Source organism: Protopterus annectens, chromosome 1.part0 (assembly GCF_019279795.1).
Source record: "Protopterus annectens isolate FY-2018-M chromosome 1.part0, PAN1.0, whole genome shotgun sequence".
Taxonomy (NCBI): domain Eukaryota; kingdom Metazoa; phylum Chordata; order Ceratodontiformes; family Protopteridae; genus Protopterus; species Protopterus annectens.
The window spans coordinates 1,833,954,791-1,833,974,095 of record NC_056725.1 but is presented as its reverse complement, the minus strand read 5'-3'; the positions used below and the strand labels follow the sequence as shown (position 1 = coordinate 1,833,974,095).

The 19,305-nt window shown below is 34.8% G+C and overlaps 1 protein-coding gene across 1 annotated transcript in view; it reads right to left on the bottom strand.

Annotated features, from left to right (window-relative positions):
- The window catches only part of C7 (complement C7), a 708,293-nt gene that overhangs the window by 223,152 nt on the left and 465,836 nt on the right, over positions 1 to 19,305 (bottom strand). Inside the window, exon 14 of the mRNA XM_044069786.1 lies at positions 10,130 to 10,262. Coding sequence (XP_043925721.1) covers positions 10,130 to 10,262 — 133 coding nt within the window. The remainder of the gene's footprint in view (positions 1 to 10,129; positions 10,263 to 19,305) is intronic.

The following is a 19,305-nucleotide window of genomic DNA, read 5'->3' as shown; positions in this document are numbered from 1 at the left end:
GAGATAGGCCAGCACCTAGACAACCATGAAGGCATGCTTCAGTTTCTCCTTGTGTAGTTGATTGAGTCACATGGCCAGGCAGCCCTAACCATTGGGTCTCCTGAAGTAGTGCCCACCCATGATGTCAGCTATGGAAGTGACTGACATTTGGATGGATTTCATCAGGAATGACCTAGCAGGCCCTAGGTCCCCCAACCTTTCCTCCATCATGGTACTGCCATGCCTTCTGTGTCACTCACTATACCCTGTTTGTTGTCCATTCTTCCACATCATCAGTTTTCAACTCTCTGCGTGTGTCTCTCCACCCTGGCCCTCCTCTTGTGTCTATCCCTTCCATGCAAATCGTTGTCCAAATTATGTGTTTGTCTGCTTCTATACCCTCCTTCCTCCCCATAGCTGATCCTTGCTACTTATCCTCTCTATTTTTTTCAGAAAAAAAAGAAAAATTCACACCTGTTAATAAAAAAAAAAAAAAAGACAATGTCAACGATTTGGTTGAAGTAGACAGATGACTGACAGCTGGGTAAGACCGACAATCACGGAGTAGGGGAATATTCCATTTCCCCAGGGATTATGCAATCTTGGAGTTACAATATATAATTAGGAGGGGTGTGGGAGATGCTGGGAGGCATGCCTACTGTAAAAACACAACATTGGTTTAGTCTGCTATTGGCTAATCCCTGGAGCATGCGCAGACCATGTCAATGCTTATTAATTGAATGTTTTGATGTCAAAGCCTGGGTGTCAGTATTGTTTGGCATGATGGTTAAAGTCTCTACCTCTAAAATACAAGGTGCATGGTTTGATTCTCACCTGTGATTATTGCTAAGGACTGTAATAGTCTGCAGACTAATAGCCTAATATTTATCTATGAACCTTCAGGTATTTTATTTTAATTATTAGCACTTTTAGTATGAAACTGCTAGGGTCACAGGACATGATGCTTTCTTACAAAATAAGAGGAAGTGATTTGTTTTTAGTTCTGACGAATTTCCATTTTACACTGTGGGAATGAAAGTGCTTAACATTCCCCAATAAACTGTTGCAGCATGACCAGGTTGACATGCCTTGTTTGTTTAAAGCATTTTCTCAAGTCAAATGGACTTTTTAATTACAAGTTTGTATATAGTATTAGACATACCACCTCTTTGATGCTTCCAGTAGTCATGAGACCTCCCAAAGCATAGGCACTCTACCAGCATGATTACTGCCATTACCACAGTGCAATGTTTTATTATGCAGCCCTTTCCTAGGAATGATGGTACTATGCTGAATATTATATGTCTGTGTAAACAATGGCAGTCCACAATGCAATATTTAGCATTGTGTGGTAGTGTTATAGAACTTTCTGAACACCACCAGAATCTATGTATGGAATAAAGAAGTAAACATAAACACATATACATACATATGAATGTACATGCTTAGAGTCTGTATCATCAAAACAAAACTTACTTATAGTGATGAAAAACTCATCCACACCCATTCCATTGATTGCAGTCAGAAACCCATCAAGCACCAGTCTCATCCTCCAAAATTACATAATTCAACCACAACCCTTTGCTACGGAACTACATGGCTGTCCCAAAACCCTGACTTGAACCTTAAAACTCCCCTCTTGTTCACTAAACTTATATTCCCCAATCCTCCTGTAACCCTAACACTCTACTCCTACCCCTACTCCTAAATACTTTTGATTGGTCCCAAACACTAAAACACCCCAAACATCCTTAAACCTTAAGACCGCCACAGCTCCCTAAACCTCTCCTTCCACTCTTTATACCTAAATTCCTTGATTACTATGTGATAAGTAAAAGACAATTGCAAGAATACTTGTTTATGTTGTAAATATGTACCATAGCCATTACCACTTTAAGACTACTGCATACTATTGGTATTTTAAGAGTGCACGTATACCATAATGCACTGCATTTCTAAGCTAATGCTAGTATGTTTGAGATAACATAATTTCTACTAAACTGTTATTTTGAACCAAATAAAAGTTACCTGTTTGACTAGGTGCTTGTGTATACTGACATTTCAAAAACTGACTGTGGCTATCACTGGTAAACACTGGTGAGTAGCCTAACAATGCCTAACCCTAAAATCTCCCCCAACTCCCTAAATCTAAATTACTGAATTGCAGCTCCAGTCTCTCTCCCTTAGCTTAACACTTCCCAATCTACTAATGTGTGCTAAGTCTAACCTTAACCCAGTCTCCACCCATGCCCCTAATTCATTCCTAACCCAACAATTTATCTTAAGAAATCCCTTTCCGTAATAGTACCACTACACAAGATACATTAGGCATACACTCAATACAGCAACAATAACACACAATGCATAGCACTACATCTGTCCCTTTGCCTAGTTATTACTCTAACCATAACCCGCACATTCTCACAAACAAACTCCATTTCTCTAGCCTACTACCTAGCCCTTACTTTAACCCTAACCTGCAAACAGTCTCACACAACCACACATACTCTTACCATCTAGAATCCTAACTAACCTTATTCTAACACTAACCCATAAACCCTTGCAAACACATAGTCCTACCCCTCATAAAGTTTTCAAAATAAGAATAAAAAAAAAAATAAATAAGAAGTGCTATGCTGGTCCACTAACAGAAAACACAGAGACACTGAAACACAGAAGTGATGTAATACCTTTCATTGGACTAACATAAGTTTAACTATTCTTCAAGCTTTTGAGCTGGCATGAGCCCTTCATCAGGAGTTATAACGTGCAGGAGTCAGGTGTCTTAGAAGCCACAGGAGTACAACTCCAGATGAACCATCTCAAAAGCTTGAGCAACTGCAAAACCTGTGTTGGTCCAATAATAGGCATTACATCACGTCTGTGTTCCAGTGTCTGTGGGCATTAAGAACAGAAACCCACGCTTACCTGCTACAACCCATAGTCTGCCATTTGACATCTCCATCATTTGACAAAGTCTGCAGTTAATAAAGAGTTCAATTGATAATTTACACATACAGCAACTATTTTGGTAAAAGGATGTTAGACAATGTTTGTATATATATATATATATATATATATATATATATATATATATATATATATATATATATATATGTATATGTATATATATATATATATATATATATATATATATATATATATATATATATATATATATATATATATATATATATATATATATATATATATATATATATATATATATATATATATATATATATATATATATATATATATATATATATATATATATATATATATATGTATATATATATATATATATATATATATATATATATGTATGTATGTATATATATATATATATATATATATATACATATGTATCTATATATATATATATATATATATATATATAAACATGCATAATATACATACACATACACCTATTGTTGTGGTAAAGTAACTAATGTATATATTTCATCTAAGTTGCATAATTACTTTAAACTACATAATACACAAAGAACTAAGATGGTTTCTATTAGGTTAATGGCCTTACTTAAACTTGAATGAAAACTGAGTTGTAAGGTATACATATGTATGCATTTAAATGTTCTCCAGTAACTTTCTACACTGATGTTATACATTTTGGTGCTGGTACATATAATTATTTTTACAAATTCAAGGTGAGTGATGTAATGCCTAACAGACTGGTATAGCAAAATCGAACCCAAATCTGAACAAATGAACTATACAAAGGACTGTATGTTAAAAGGTAAAGTGTTAAATTTCATGAGATGTTCATGTGAAGAAAGTGTGATCCTCAGCTTCTAATTTGCTACTTACAATTATGTGCTCCTTTCTACGACAAGATGGAATATAAATGTATATTGCATTATTTTGTTGGGGAAGGTAGAACTCACATCCTGCTTCATACTAGATAAATGTGATGTAACAAATTTTCCTTTGTAAATACTGAAAAAACGATCTGTCTTCATTAAGTACGATATGGTTAAATTAATGTATTACTCAACAAATAGTGTTGATATCAGACAAACTGCAGTTGTTTGCTTTCTGAATAGGGTCTTCATGACAGAGGGGTCCCAGTACAAGTCAGTTTTTGACTTGTATCTCTCAGGATTTCTGTGTACAGAGAAAAAAAACTACTGTTTCAAGCTATACAGACCACAAAGAAACTTGGAAAAACATGGGTTAAAAAAAGGGGTGGGGGAGTACAGAAACAGAATTTTTAAGTAAGAAAAGCTACAGAAATTATATAGATGAGTGCACTCAATTATTTAAGTGGGATGAGACAAATTTAAAAGAATGGATGGTTCCCAGATGATACGAGTAAACATTTTTTTGAAAAATCTTTACCTGAGTAATTGAGATCTCACGTGTGTGTGTGTGTGTGTGTGTGTGTGTGTGTGTGTGTGTGTGTGTGTGTAGAGAGAGAGAGAGAGATAAATAAATAAATACACAAATAAATAAATAAATGAATAAATAAATAACTAAATAAATAACTAAATAATTCAGTTAAACCCAACGATCTTTTTTTGACTTCCCCATAACCACATAATAAGTGGAGGGCCAGGAATACTTTTAAATCTGTCAGCTTCCATATGGTTACAATCTTTTGAGTGCTTATAGCAGACTAACGCAGACTAAATAAATCATATACACTTAGCAAGAGTACACACTGTCAAAAAATGAACTGCTTAACGTAAACTGAATATGTACATCTACCTTTTCTCTCCTTTTTATTTATGCTTTCACATAAATAATCTGACAATAACTAAAGTAATGCATTGTTTCATTTCTTATTTACAGCAAAACATTTGGAAATAACTGTTTTCTACAAGACACTAACTTTTGCTAAAGCTTCTTGGTAAGGGCATTAGCTAGCTACAACAATTAGAATTGCATATCAGCATCTGTTAAGTATATCACTGTATTTATTTGTTTGTAATGGCTTACAAGGATAATCTGTGGGTGGATGAAGACTGAACTCTCAAGCATCAGTTTCCCAAAGCTCAACCCGTCAAAGATCAGAGCTCCTCCACAGAAAATCACTGTCAGTGTTTTGTGCCAGCCATTTGGAGGGTAATTTCCCAATTCATTTGAATTGGTCTATATAAGTTCAGGGGTATGGGAGGCTTCCCCCCACATCAGGGGAGGGTACAGGGATCCTGCACATACACTTAAAAAAGGTTTTTTTGGGAGAGATGCAGTTTGGGGATTCCAATCCACAGCAAGTTAGAACTTGTTCACTCATAGAGGAAGCAGCTTATGTTGTATCTTTCGGCTTTTCCTGGTTAGGGGTCACCACAGCGGAACTCCGGTCCGCTAATGATTGGCAGTAGATTTTTACATACCGAGTTGCCAGCTCTGACACACAACCTTCAACGAAGGTACGCCCATTCACGCATGTCTTCGCACAGAAGACGCTTTAGCTGAGAATCGAACAGGACAATGTCATACTGTGAGGCGACAATGCTACCGCAGCACCACCACCGCAGTCACAGAGGAAGCAGCTTATAAGCTTGCAATTTCATGACAACTTAGCCTGTAACCAAGTTTCAGAATTTATGATTTTCACAGGAACTAACAAAACAATAATGCAGTTTTGTGCTTTCAGAGAAAAGAACAGCAATAACAGAGACATTCAACAGACACTTTATTCCTTGGCTGTTTATTTTTTTTCCCTAAAAATAATGATGATAGACATTTTAACAATGCATTTAAAAACTCTTTATTGCTGCTATATTGTGAGTGATGATAAGATAATAATTAAAAAAAAAATAATATAAAGCTTATAACAGCAAATGTTAATGCGTTATAATGATTTCATTAATCATAATTAAGGGCATTCATGACTACTAAATCCAAAAAATGAAACTTCATGTTTTTGTTTAAATGACCTTTTAACAAAGTAATACACGTGTTCCCTGATTTAAAATCAAATACTACATTTGCATGTTGCTCTACTGTAATTGTAAGTATACTATGGTATATATAATCTTAGACTAGTGAGTTTTTATCAATAACAAACAACAGATTTTTTTAAGTCTATGACTATTAGCTTGAGAATTTACGACAGTGGCTAACTTAAAGAATATTTATGGTGCATAGTGCTTTGCAGTCTAAGGCCAAAGATGTCTCTATTTCGTTTCTTTTTCCTAAATAGAATAATAAATAACTCTAAGCTGCTTAGTATGCATAATGAGTTGGCTATCGGCCAGAATCATAGTTCAGAGTTTGATGCATTTCAATTAACTTGCTTCGCAACAGATTTAAAGACTTACATTGTTAGAAAAAAATAACTAAAGTATCTGATAGAAAAAAAGACAAAAAGTAAACATAATTATTTATGCATTTTTCCCTTTCAGCACAGCCAGGAAACTAGTTTTGTATGTGTTGCTGCTTAAAAAAATTAAAGAGACATTGTATTTAAAGGTTAATATGTTAAGAAACTATAGAAAAAAGTTCAACTAATCTGACTTGAATTTCAGAGAGCGAATTTCAAAGCTGAACATTTTAGAGGCATCTATATAAAAACTTTTATTCACAGAAAGAATGATATATTGCATTTATAGTTAAATAATACTGCCCTCCTAATGGCTAGAATTATAGCCATTAGAAAATTGTATACTGTGATTATGTCTAAGCTGCTTTATACATGAATGTGAGCATACATTTTCACAAAGAAATTTGTTTTTCGAAAGTTCTAAACTATTACAGATTAGTGTTAATTTTTCCCTAAATTAGTTCAGTAATACCTTATTAGGAATTTTAAAATACATTTAAAACAGAGTTTTATTAGTAGTTATCATTAGAAATTAAGGTTATGATTTGTTGAGGAGTTATTTCGTGCACATCAGGGTGCAGCATTTGAATCCTTCTATCGCCATTATTTCTAGTTAGTGTATAATTTTGAGTTTGCAACTTAAATAAACTGAGACGTAAGTTACAAATTCAAGCCCTGACTGAGCAGGTACACAAATTTTGTAAATAGAAAAGAAAAAGTATGTAACTATAAATCTATTAACGTATTTAGTAAAGCCCACCATATTCATATACATTCTATATTACAAGATGATTAATTTATTATGTTAAAAAAATAGAGATAATGCATTTTAACTTCTTGTGAAAATCCAAGTCTTAACAGTTTTGTTTGTGTCTAAATTAAAAGGCAGAGGCATTCACGTCAGATGTTTACATAACCAGACTAACATTACCAAACAGCAGTGGCTGTAGTGACACTGACACTGCTGCCTAAAAGCAGAGGTGCAAAAATCTATACATCATGCATTATGGTGTCAGTCTGACCCACATGCTGCAAGGTTCACATATTAATCTACATTAACATCAGCCATGTCTACAGGATATTAATATAGATTTAATAAGTGGTATGCTGAAAACTGTACTTGAAAAGTTGATTTTTGTACTTGAAAACAATGTGTTTTATTTCAAGAGAAATGTTATAAACATGTAACAGGCATTGCTATGGGTATCCCAGTGGCAAATACCTATGCAAACATTGTCATGAATTCTTGGGAATTAGAAGCAATTCTGTCTAAATCAAGAACATTTTTCACAATAATGTTTTTTAACAAAAGATTTGTAGCTGACCTCTTTCTTTTGTGGGATGGCTCTTTATGTGGATTGAATGATTTCATAGTATATTTACATACTACTACACCTTTCCTGAAATTTAAAAGGAACATACAATATAGGAGTATAGATTTTTCTGGATATTGCATTAAGAAAATATGTTACGGGGCATTTGGATACAACACTTTATAAGAAGGAGGCAAAGAACTGTACATATTTAGCACATGATAGTATGCAGCCGAACTTTATGTTCGATAATATTATTAGAAATCAGCTGGTAAGAGTGAGTAGGTTAAACACACAGAAAGAAAGTTTAATAGAACAATTGGAAGAAATGGCCGAAGACTTTAGCAATAGGGGATACCATCATAAGAATATACAACATATTAAAAATGAAATATTGAATGGAAGGGATTTTATCTACCCACCTATCACAATACTCCTAAAAAGAGAAATAAAATATCTGTGAAGAACACAAGTTGTACATATATCAGAACACAAATAACATTAAGAACATAGTTAGAAAGTACTGGCCTATATTATCGCAGGTTCCTGAAGCTAAAGTACATCAGTGCAATTAATCCAGCCTTTATTTATAAGAGATACACGACCCTAAAAAATAAACTATGTGATAAACAACAAACAAAAATTAAAGCTCAAAATACAAATAAAAAATGTACCTATAAGTGCAATAACTGTGTATTTTGTAAATACATATACATAGAAGTTGCATTTATTCATTCAGTTAAAAACAGCACTTTTTATTTACAAGCCTATGGAAACTGCAATACCAAAAATCTAGTGTACATAGCTAAGTGCACCAAATGTCCTGCTTCTATGTAGGAAAAAACAATCAAAAATTTAAACACTGGATCTGTTTAGACATAGGTTCATAGGTTCATAGGTTTATACTAGGCTATCTCCCCTAAGGCATTTATAAGCCTAGCCCAAAGTTTTGTGGCTTACGCCACCCCTTATATGAAAAAATACTGTGCCCGTTAGTTTGCTGTGCCTCTGTCCAGCAGTGACACAGAGATGATTCCCGGGGTAAACCTACGATCTCCCATCCACAGGTCAAGATTTCTCTTGAACAGAGCCAGCGAGGTGCTCTGCCTCACATGGACCGGGATTTTATTCCACAGCATAGGGAGTCTCTGAGTGATAAATCTATCCCTCCAGCACGTCCTATTTATATCTGTGCTAAGGTTTAAGTCGCTTGCTCTAGTGGTTTTGGTGGATTTGGATTTTTTGAGGTGGAGCATGTCCATTAATTCCGGGTTGGACAGATATAAAAATATATGGCAGATATAAAAAGAAAAACAGAGACTAATTCACTCTATAGACATATATATATATATATATATATATATATATATATATATATATTACTGATGACACCCACACCTTTAAATTTTTGATATTAGAAAATATTCCTACATGGGTGGCCACGGTGGTGCAGCAGTTAGCATTGCCGCCTCACAGCAAGAGGTTCTCCGGTTCGATCCTCGGCTGGGGTGCCTCCTGTGCGAAGTCTGCATGTTCTCCCTGTGGTTGCATGGGTTTCCTCCGGGTGTTCCGGTTTCCTCCCACATCCCAAAGACATGCTATAGGTGGATTGAACACTCTAAATTGGCCCTAGGTGTGAGTGTGTGCGTGTGTGTGCCTTCTGTGGAAGGTTGGGCGCCGGGATGGCAACTCGACACCGTAAAACTCCACTGCCAATCATGGGCGGACAGGTGATCTGCTGTGGTGACCCCTAACTGGGAAAAAGCCAGAAGAAGAAGAAAATATTCCTACATATCTCAGAGGAGGAGATAAAATTAATACAACAGAAAGGCAGGAAAATAAATGCATTTTATGATTCAGAGGAGATAAAATTAATACAACAGAAAGGCAGGAAAATAAATGGATTTTATGATTTAGAGCTTTTTACCCACCCAGACTAAATGAGACATATACAATTCAAAGATTCTTACCCACCAGGACTAAATAAAGCATATACATTAAAACCAGAAATGAAATTTTTACATAATTGTATCAAATGTTTTTTATGTTTATAATTTTTTTTATTTTAATGTATTTATTTAATATTTGTTTAAACTGTTTAACATTTGTTAAAACTGTTTAACAAATGTTTATAAATATTTGTATATCTTTTTCGAATTTTATCATGTAAGCCTGATTTTCTTTTTCTTGGAATTAACTATAATTTTTTTAATAGGTTAATTATTTGACCAAAGAGCTTCTAATTGATGGTTACATACACATGTTTTTACTCCCTTTGATGTCTGTTTTCCAAATCTGATGGAGCAGTTTCAACTGTAAAAGTTTAACATGCATAATAAACAGTCTGATATATATTTATCTTGATGTTCTGATATATCTTCTATTGTTTCATTCAGCAGTTTGTGGTGTTACCAAATTTACTGACCAGGTTTCCTTTGCTTGGCTACAACAAAGAAGAACTCATCACTAAAGGCTACAGATTTCAGCGGTTCTACCTTTGATATTTTATTTATGTTGGGACTATTCCATTTGGAATTATTAAACTTACTCTTGCACAGCTTGTGCTGTGTATGCCATTGCCGATCTTCACCACAGCTAGCTGTAGCGTCTCCAGTAAGGAAATATCCACTGCTGCAAGAATACGTAACAATGCTCCCAACAGGATATAGTGACTTGGGGTCCTGATAAAATGGGGAAAAAAGTTATACTTAGAAGGCAAAAACAATCCAACTGTTATAGAAGACAGAGACTTATTACATTGCAATAACTTAATTTTTCTCAAAATATAATTTCTAAAAGGTTCACTTTTATCTTCTCATTCAGAAGGGCTACAACCTTTAAGGAACAATTTATTTTTACCAAGAATATGACTGAAAGGGAAAAACTGAGTAGGGTCACTACATATGAAGATAACAGGAAAGTTATTTCTGGTATACAGGAAATGTTTTTTATAAGAACTGAGCCAAACAGACTGCATGTATGGATAACACAATTTCCGGAAACAGAACAGTACTAGGAAAAAAAACATATACTTTGGTGATTACAACAGTGCTGTAGTACCATTTTGTGGTTTCCAGTTATCACTGCATAATAGCAGTGACTTCATAATATTATTGCTAGACAATATGTTACTAGTAAGCTCAGATTCTGTATTCATATACCCAGCTTATTCAAAAACTCTGTTTAAGCCACAGCTGTGCAGGACATCATGTGCTGTACTCAGTCATCGTTTTAACTTTTACAAGCTACAAGCTATTTATCTGAAATTCTAGTTAAGAGACATGCACATTATTCCTTTTAACACTTGTACTTGGAGCACAGGCTTCTTAGCTACAAACTTTGCCTTTTGCACAACCCAAACATTACATTTTCTTATGTCACACTGACAGAACAGAGAACATGCACTGGAAATATGAATGAATGCACTGTTCCTCTTGGCTACACAGTGACACAAAGTACAACTTTTGAAGTCAAGAGTACTACAGCCCTGCATCCCTCAGTCATAGCCAAGTGAACTTTCACAGGTCGCTATTATATAATACCAGAGTCAAATATATATATTTTAAAGCTAGACAAATGTTATAAACAGTAATATGAAACTGTCCGTGCAGAAAATGGTTTTAACATCACTGGAACTTTCTGCACTAGGATCAACATTGTATAGAGAAGCTTAAAACTATAATGTTATGCATACTGTATGAAAACAATACTGAGAGATGAAACCAAGAAATATTTTCATGTTAAATCAAAATTGACCATTTTTTTGGGAAACTAACCAGTTATTTTGTGTTAAAGAAAAATCTTTAGCTCAAAATGTATCCACTTAGACCAGCAATTTGTAGGTAGTTAATAGGAATGCAGTAAAGGAGGCCAAAGAGGACCCTAGTCCAGTTTCCTAATTGCCTCAGAGCACTGTCCAAGATCACACAGTAGGCAAATAAAGGCTGAAGGAATCAAACCTTGGGCTACAGGAATCAGCTTGTTAAATGCTCCCTGCATTAATGCTCTGTTCTAAATGACAGATTCCAGCAGGAATGACACATGCTAGACCACACTGACAAATATGGCAGTTTTCAGATAATAAAGACAATAACAAAAACAGTGGAGCTATTAAACACAGAAATAAAGTTTTCACAGAATACTACATAAAATGTAAAGCAGAGACATAGAAGCAGACATAGAAACCTGCAGACAGGAGGGATGAACCTAGTTCAGAATGCTTACTAACAGGTGGAGAAAATACAATTTTGTTGAAGAATTAACCAATGCGGTTGGTCTAGAGACAGAAACATATATTGTAGATTCAGGGAGAGAAAGAAAAAGGAAGTATACCTGGTATTTCTGAGTGACAGGTGCTTAGTGTCCTTTTAAAATCTTTCAGGATTCAAAAGATCAACTACTTGCTTATCTTCACAATAAACTGAGATGCAGGCTTGGCCTCATTCCAAAACTGATCTTACATTTCTTTTAGCAATACTCATGAAATGCAGGAACGGCATATGTACATGGAACACAGCTATTTGTTGTGTAGCACCATAACTTTAATGTCTTGAGTCAACAGCCACATCACTTTTTGCATGATCTCATTTTCACAGTATGACATTAATTTTCTTGAAGGAGAGAAAAATATTAATCAAGTAATGGCATAGCTGACACCTGCTTGGAATGTTACACATACTAGATTAAAGAATAACTGCAGATGAAGATGGTGCGCATAGTTTTCAATAAATTACAAGAAGATAGTGCTATACTGGGAGATAAGAATCTCTTACAAGTCAAAAGAATACTCCTGGTTAGTGATGACAAACCTAAATCAAGAGCAATGGTATTTGCAATTATATTCGCTACATTGGGCAATAAGATTCCAGTCATAGTCAATGAGATTGACCTGTATGTGAAGTGATAACTTGGAGAGTAGTGTGTTATCCAGTGCATTAGATAAGCTCCCACAGCACTTCTGTTACATGGCACTGCAGGCTACAAATACAGAATATGCATTACCACTTGTTGAGAAAGGAAATGTAGTACCCAGAGGTCTTCACTGCTTCTGTGTTCTACGGAAGACAATGAAAAATATTTTACAAGGGAAAGAAAATTATGCTGTTTCACACACGTCAGCCAAATTCTGACTGCTACAGACATGGTCTGCTATCTAAAGCAAAAGAGCTGTGACACCTACAAGATATCTTACTTCTTTTACAAAGTTACTATCAAAGGAGTACGTATTGGCTTTTTAACACTGGTTTCCTATAGCTAATCCAAAATACTCCTGGGCTGTTCATAGTGTAAATCATTTACTTGTTCTAACTGTGAGGACAGTAACTTTGAAAGATTGTTTCATTTTGTTTTTAACTATGCAGCAATGTTACTTATTTCTGAACAGTTATATCAATCTATTCTATAGCAAACAGACAGCTATTAAGAGATGGATACATTCTATTTTTATGCAAAAAACAACAGCTGTATGCTAGCTGTTTTTAATTTGAACTTTTTGCTAAAGTTAGTGTAACAGACCCGGGAGGATGGCAAGGGTATATATTGAGCAACCTTGTTTTTCTCTTTCCTTGTGTATTAATATTTTGGTAGTGATCCATTTGTTTACATACATAATCATTACTAACATAATTTATGATTGCAAATTTATATGATCACACTCCAATCTACTATTATACTAGAAATGAGGACTCATCTGGGGTATGGTATATAAAATTCAGCAAAAGAATTACCAATATTGAAATCAGTGCAGTACACAAAAGCTGAAAACCAATCTCAACTTTTTGTCAAATAAAAACACCAAACATTTAGCATTTTCTCCTTTATTGTTAAGAACTTCCTCCGAACAAAATTTTAAACAGTTAAGAAATATACTGAAGGAGCAGTGCAAATTTTACATTCACAGGTCTTAAGATCTGAAACTCCCAATAAAATTTCAAAAGTTCCTTTTAAGGAAGAATTAATTTTGGTCGCAATTAATGTTATTATTTTTTTATGGTGATTCCCCATTCTGTATGTTTGAAAGATTCATATCTTTTATTAGTTCATTTGGAATTTTAACTGAAAAACAAATTTGTATTTGCATGAATTTCTGGAGATGGTATTATTGAACAACTTGTTTTACTTTGAAGGTGAGCTTTTTTCACCAGCTCAGGGTAGTAGCTATTGGTGGGTCTTGTGTTCTGCTCTATGAAAATATTGTTTTGGCCCTATGGGAAAATGTTGATGTGTTGTGTGGAAAATATGCCAGAAATGTAGACAGCTGTAGTTGCTTTCTTGAGGACATTTTCATCTTATGGAATGGGTAATGAGATGAACTGATTGAAATAGATGGAAATTAGATGAACTGATTGAATTTTTAAAGTACACTGAAAGCATATTGTCATTTTTAAAGATTACCTACAAATTTGATTATAACAGAATTAAATTTTTGGACATTTCATTATATTACATCAAGGACTATTCTGAGGCCTGTTTTAAGTTCATGATATTCAGAAAACCCACATTTTCAAACTCATATCTGCACTTTTATTGTGGCCACCCTAACTACCAAAAGAAAAACATTATTAAAGGGCAGATGGTGATTAACAATGAAAATATTTTTTAAAGGAACTTGATTATTTGATGAAATTGCTTCTTGATAGGAAAAACCATGACATTTTAATTCTTAAAGTCAAAGAAGAAATTATTGCAGGGTGGTCTACATGTCTTGGCCCAATTATGGGGAATGCTGATTTTCAACTGCCTTACAGAATAAGTAGTTGTTGCTCTAATACCAGAATGTCACTTGCATTAGTGTTACCTCTTTTTTTGCAGGCACTTCTATTAAATCAGTTACTAATAAGGTATGCTATGGAAAATATTTTATGATGAAATGAGGGGAACTACAATTAATTGTGAATACAAAAAGGAAAAATATGAAGAAATGTTTGAAAATGGTGACTTGCAGGTTCACTCACAAAGCAGACAAACAAAAAAAACTGGATGATGTCTAAGTGTGACCATTGCAACTATTGTAAAAATAATCTGTGATGTCCATACATCTGTTTTGAAGGAGACTTGAAAATCTCTGCATGCCTTGGTGCCTTCAATTGCGAGACTACAGCAAGGCTGAGAGGAAACTTAGAAACAGAATTTATGAACACACATGATAATAGAACAGCAAATTCAGATAATGTTTTTCATACGCATTCTCTGACTTGTGCAAATTAAAACAACTTTTTACTGTTGACAAAGTGTTTCACATTAGTAAAGGTGTTGCATGGGAGACTTTATCTGAACAATCTTTTGTGACACTTCTAATTGAATACAACAAATAAACATGGAAAAATAATATATTTAAATTACAAGTGTTTAATATTTAAATCCGCAAAGTTTTTAAACAATGTTTAATTCACACACACACACACACACACACACACACACACACACAGACATATATATATATATATATATATATATATATATATATATATATATATACATACACACATCTATATATATATATATATATATATATATATATATATATATATATTATATATTTTTATATATATATGGGTCTACTGCATTTGACTGAAAATACACTTTACTGAAAATGAAATTACTAGGACCACTTCACTGAAAGCCCACTTCACTGAAAACTCATTTGACTGAAACTCATTTAATTGAAAGTTATATATGGCCTTTTCCCTACTCTAGTGCGATCCTGGAGTTAGTATATATATTAAGGGGGGGGTGAGGCCCCCCACATATGTTGATTATATATTCTCTTCTGGAAACAGTTATTCATTGCACTTATAAGTATCAATGTGTATAGTTTAAAATGTTTATAATATGTGGGGGGCTATGCTCCCCACACCCCCCTTAATATATATACTAACTCTAGGATCACACTACAGTGGGGAAAAGGCCATATACAACTGTCAACGAAATGAGCTTCAGTCAAGTGAGTTTTCAGTGAAGTGGGCTTTCAGTGAAGTGATTCCACTGATTTATTTTTCAGTGAAGTGTATTTTCAGTCAAATGCAGTAGACCCATATATACATATATATATGTATATATATATATATATATATATATATATATATATATATATATATATATATTTTTTTTATTTTACATTTGTTGACCGGGCTAGTCTAGCTGGAGATATTTCCATTTTCAGTAGAGGCCCGGGGAGAAAAGCTCCACATACTTAATAATAATATAGAAAAAAAAAGCAATCAGAGGCAATGCCACATACATTAGGAAGGAATTAACGTAACATTTTAAAGTAAACCATCGGGTTAAAAATGTGGAAGATAACATTTACATAACATTTGTTGGCAGAGTAGTAATGTAAAGGAAGAGAGAGAAGATAGGTTATAGGCTAATAGTAGAATATTAGTCAGGGTTACAGCAAGGGCATAACCATTGTAGTTTTAGGTGATTTTTAAGATTAAGTTTGAAGAGGGGAAAAGAGGAAATAGAGGTTAGGTTGGGTGGCAGCATGTTCCATTGCTTACCTGTGGTGGTGGAGAATAAGAAGTCACCAGCTAAGTTGTTAGATTTGGGTATATAAGCTAGGAGTTTATTAGAGGAGCGTAGGGAATGAAGATTATTATAGGGTGTTATAAGATTGTTTAGTGTAGGTGTGTTGTTAGGAAGGTAGAAGATTTTGTGAGCAGTAGTTAGTTGAGAGAGTAGCAGCGCATTTTGCAGTTCAAGCCAGTCTAGCTGATGTAGGTTAATGCAGTGATGGGTTCTGTAGGGCTTACCAGTTACAAACCTTGCAATACTGTTGTAGGCTTTGGTAAGTTTGTTGAGATTGTTTTGCTTTAAATTGGTGTAAATGGGAGAAGCATAGAGGAGGGTAGAGAGTAAATGAGAGTGGGCAACGGTAGTTCTTGCTTTTGGGGTGAGGAAGGGTCTTATCCTATACAAGGAGCCTAATTTTCTATTAACGGACTTAATGGTGTTATTAATATGATTGTCAAAAGTGAGTTTATTGTCTATTGTAACTCCTAATAACTTACAGGTCAGATCAGGTGATATAAGGGTTCCATTACTAGCTAGGATGGAGAAGTGTATGGGAGGTGTCTTGTTGTTAGGAGTAATCAGAAGTAATTTGGTTTTTTTGGCATTCAAGAGTAAGCACCGGTTTTGGAACCAAGTTTCTACTATGGAGAAGACAGTTTGGCTTAGAGATTTCAGCTCAGGAAGAGACTTTGCAGAACAGATGATAGTAGAATCATCAGCATACTGTATGCAGGTGGATTGAGGAATAGCTACATGAAGATCATTTATGAACAGAGAGAAGAGAAGGGGTCCTAAAATAGAGCCTTGAGGAACTCCTAGTAAAACAGGGAGATATGAAGACAAGTGATTTTGCCACAAAACAGCTTGTTTTCGGTTGCTGAGGTAAGACTTAAACCAAAGGATAGAATTAGAATCCAGAGAGAGGGATTGTAGGGTATTTATAAGTAGGGAGTGATTGACCATGTCAAAGGCTTTTGACAGGTCAATGAAGAGTGCAGATGAGAGGTAGTTATTGTTCCGGTTGGTGTTAATAGTATTGGTGAAAGATAGAAGGGCAGTGGTGGTGCTGTGAAAGGGTCTAAAGCCATGTTGGCAGCTGGCCAGGATGTTATTTTTAGTAAGGTAATCTATTAGCTGATGATGGATACATTTCTCCATGATCTTAGCTAAGGGTGAGAGTAGTGCTATGGGCCTATAGTTGGAGTACTCATTAGAGTTGCCTCCTTTATGTAAGGGAATGATGTGTGAGATTTTCCAAAGATTAGGGATAGTGCTTTCAGAAATGGTACGGTTAATGAGAATAGCTACAGGATGAGCAATTGCTCTGGATGCAAGTTGAAGGTATTCAGCTGGAAGGTTGTCATCAGAGGGTGTACAGGGTTTTAGCTTGTGAATTAGTTTCTGGATAAAGGAGATTGAGATGGGTTTTATCTTGAAAGTAGGAAGATTGTCATGTTGGGAATTAGGTAGGTTAGTGTTTGTAGAAGTTAGATTTGTGGCCAGGGTTTGAATGGTCTCTGTAAAGTAGGTATTGAAGGCATTGGCAATTTCTAGATTGTTTTTGTTATCTGACTCTAGGGGTGGAGGGGTACTAGAATGGCCGGGCTGAAGAAGGTTATTAATGGCAGTCCAAAATTTTTGTGGATTCATAGTGTGAGACTGTTGAAGTTTACTGTAATAGGCTTGTTTGTCAGAGAGTATGGCTTTTTTAGTAGTATTACGTAATTGTCTAAAGTTCAGGTGTTCTGAGACATCTCTAGTTGCTCTCCATTTAGCCCAGGATTTGTTTCTTATAAGTATTTTTTGTTTTGTGTCTTTTGAGAGCCAGGGAGCAGATTTGAACTTTATCCTGATAGATCTTTTGGGTGCATGGGTATCAAGTATTGTTAAGAATTTGTGGTTAAAGTAGCTGACAGCTTCATCTAGTGGGAGGATTTTTAGGGGGTTCCAGTTGCAGGCATTTAGTTCCATTTGAAATAAGTCAGGATTAAAATGTTTTTTGGTTCTGGCAGTAATAAACTTGGGAGGTTTGTTTATGTCGTTTTTATGCCTGATGATATCATTGGGCAAATGGTCGCTGATATCATCTGGCAGGGTTCCTACTTGATAATTTTCTCTTTGTTTATTAACTAGAATCCAGTCTAGGATGGTTTCTTTGTTGTTAGGTTTGTTGATTCTAGTAGTGGTGGTAATAGTTTGTTTAAAGTTATGTAGGTTGATGTAAGAAGAGGGATTATCATTGTTGATACTATACCAGTCAGTGTTGAGGTCTCCTAGAATAATAGTTTCTTGTGGGTAGGTTGAGGAAATCCAGGACAGGGTATCTTCTATATTAGTAATGTTATGGCCAGGGGGTAGATAGATGCAGAATATATATATAGCTTTGTTGGAGTTGATTTGAAATTTAGAGATCAAGATTTCAGCTGAGTTATCTTGGGTTGGGGTATGGGGTATAGGGGATATAAGAAGATTGTTTTTAAAGAGTAAGGCCACTCCACCTCCTTTACGTTTTAATCTGTCATTTCTTAGTATGTTATATCCTGGTGGGGTAATTTCATTGTCAGATGTTGTAGGTTTTAACCAAGTTTCTGTGAGGCAGAAAATATCAAATGAGTAAGTACTGAGAAGGGCATGGAGATGAGTTATTTTATTATTTAAGCTTTGAATGTTAAGATGTCCAATTTTTAAGGAGTTAGGAAAATTAAGTAGGGTATCAGGGGAGTTGGGTGGAGAATGTGTAGTAGATGAAAAGTTAGGTTTAGGTGGGCCAGGGTTAGGGTGGATGTCACCAGCTTGTAAGGAGGAATATTTGAGAGCAAGTATGTGGCTGTGATTAAGGATGGGTGGGATTTAAAATTTTTTTGCTACAAGGTGATTCAGTTTTATGGGAGTAAGTCTGTGATATTTAGCTTGTAGGTAGTTAGAGGTGGAGGTGATATTGATGTGGGCTTGGGCTAGTGAGTTGTTAAGGGTAAGTGTTTGTTTTGTGAGTAGTTATGCAAGTAGAGGTTTTTTGTTTCAAATAAAGTGATTAGATAAGTGGTGGTAAGGACTACTGCAAATGAAGTTAAGAGTATAGCCATTTGTAGGGTGTGTCTGGAAATAGTTATCATGATTCAATGTGAGTAGAGGTATTAGATTTGGAGCTAGAATATAAATAGGCAAAATATCAAAAGTAGAGATACTTGGTGTGAGGTTATGTCACAGTGC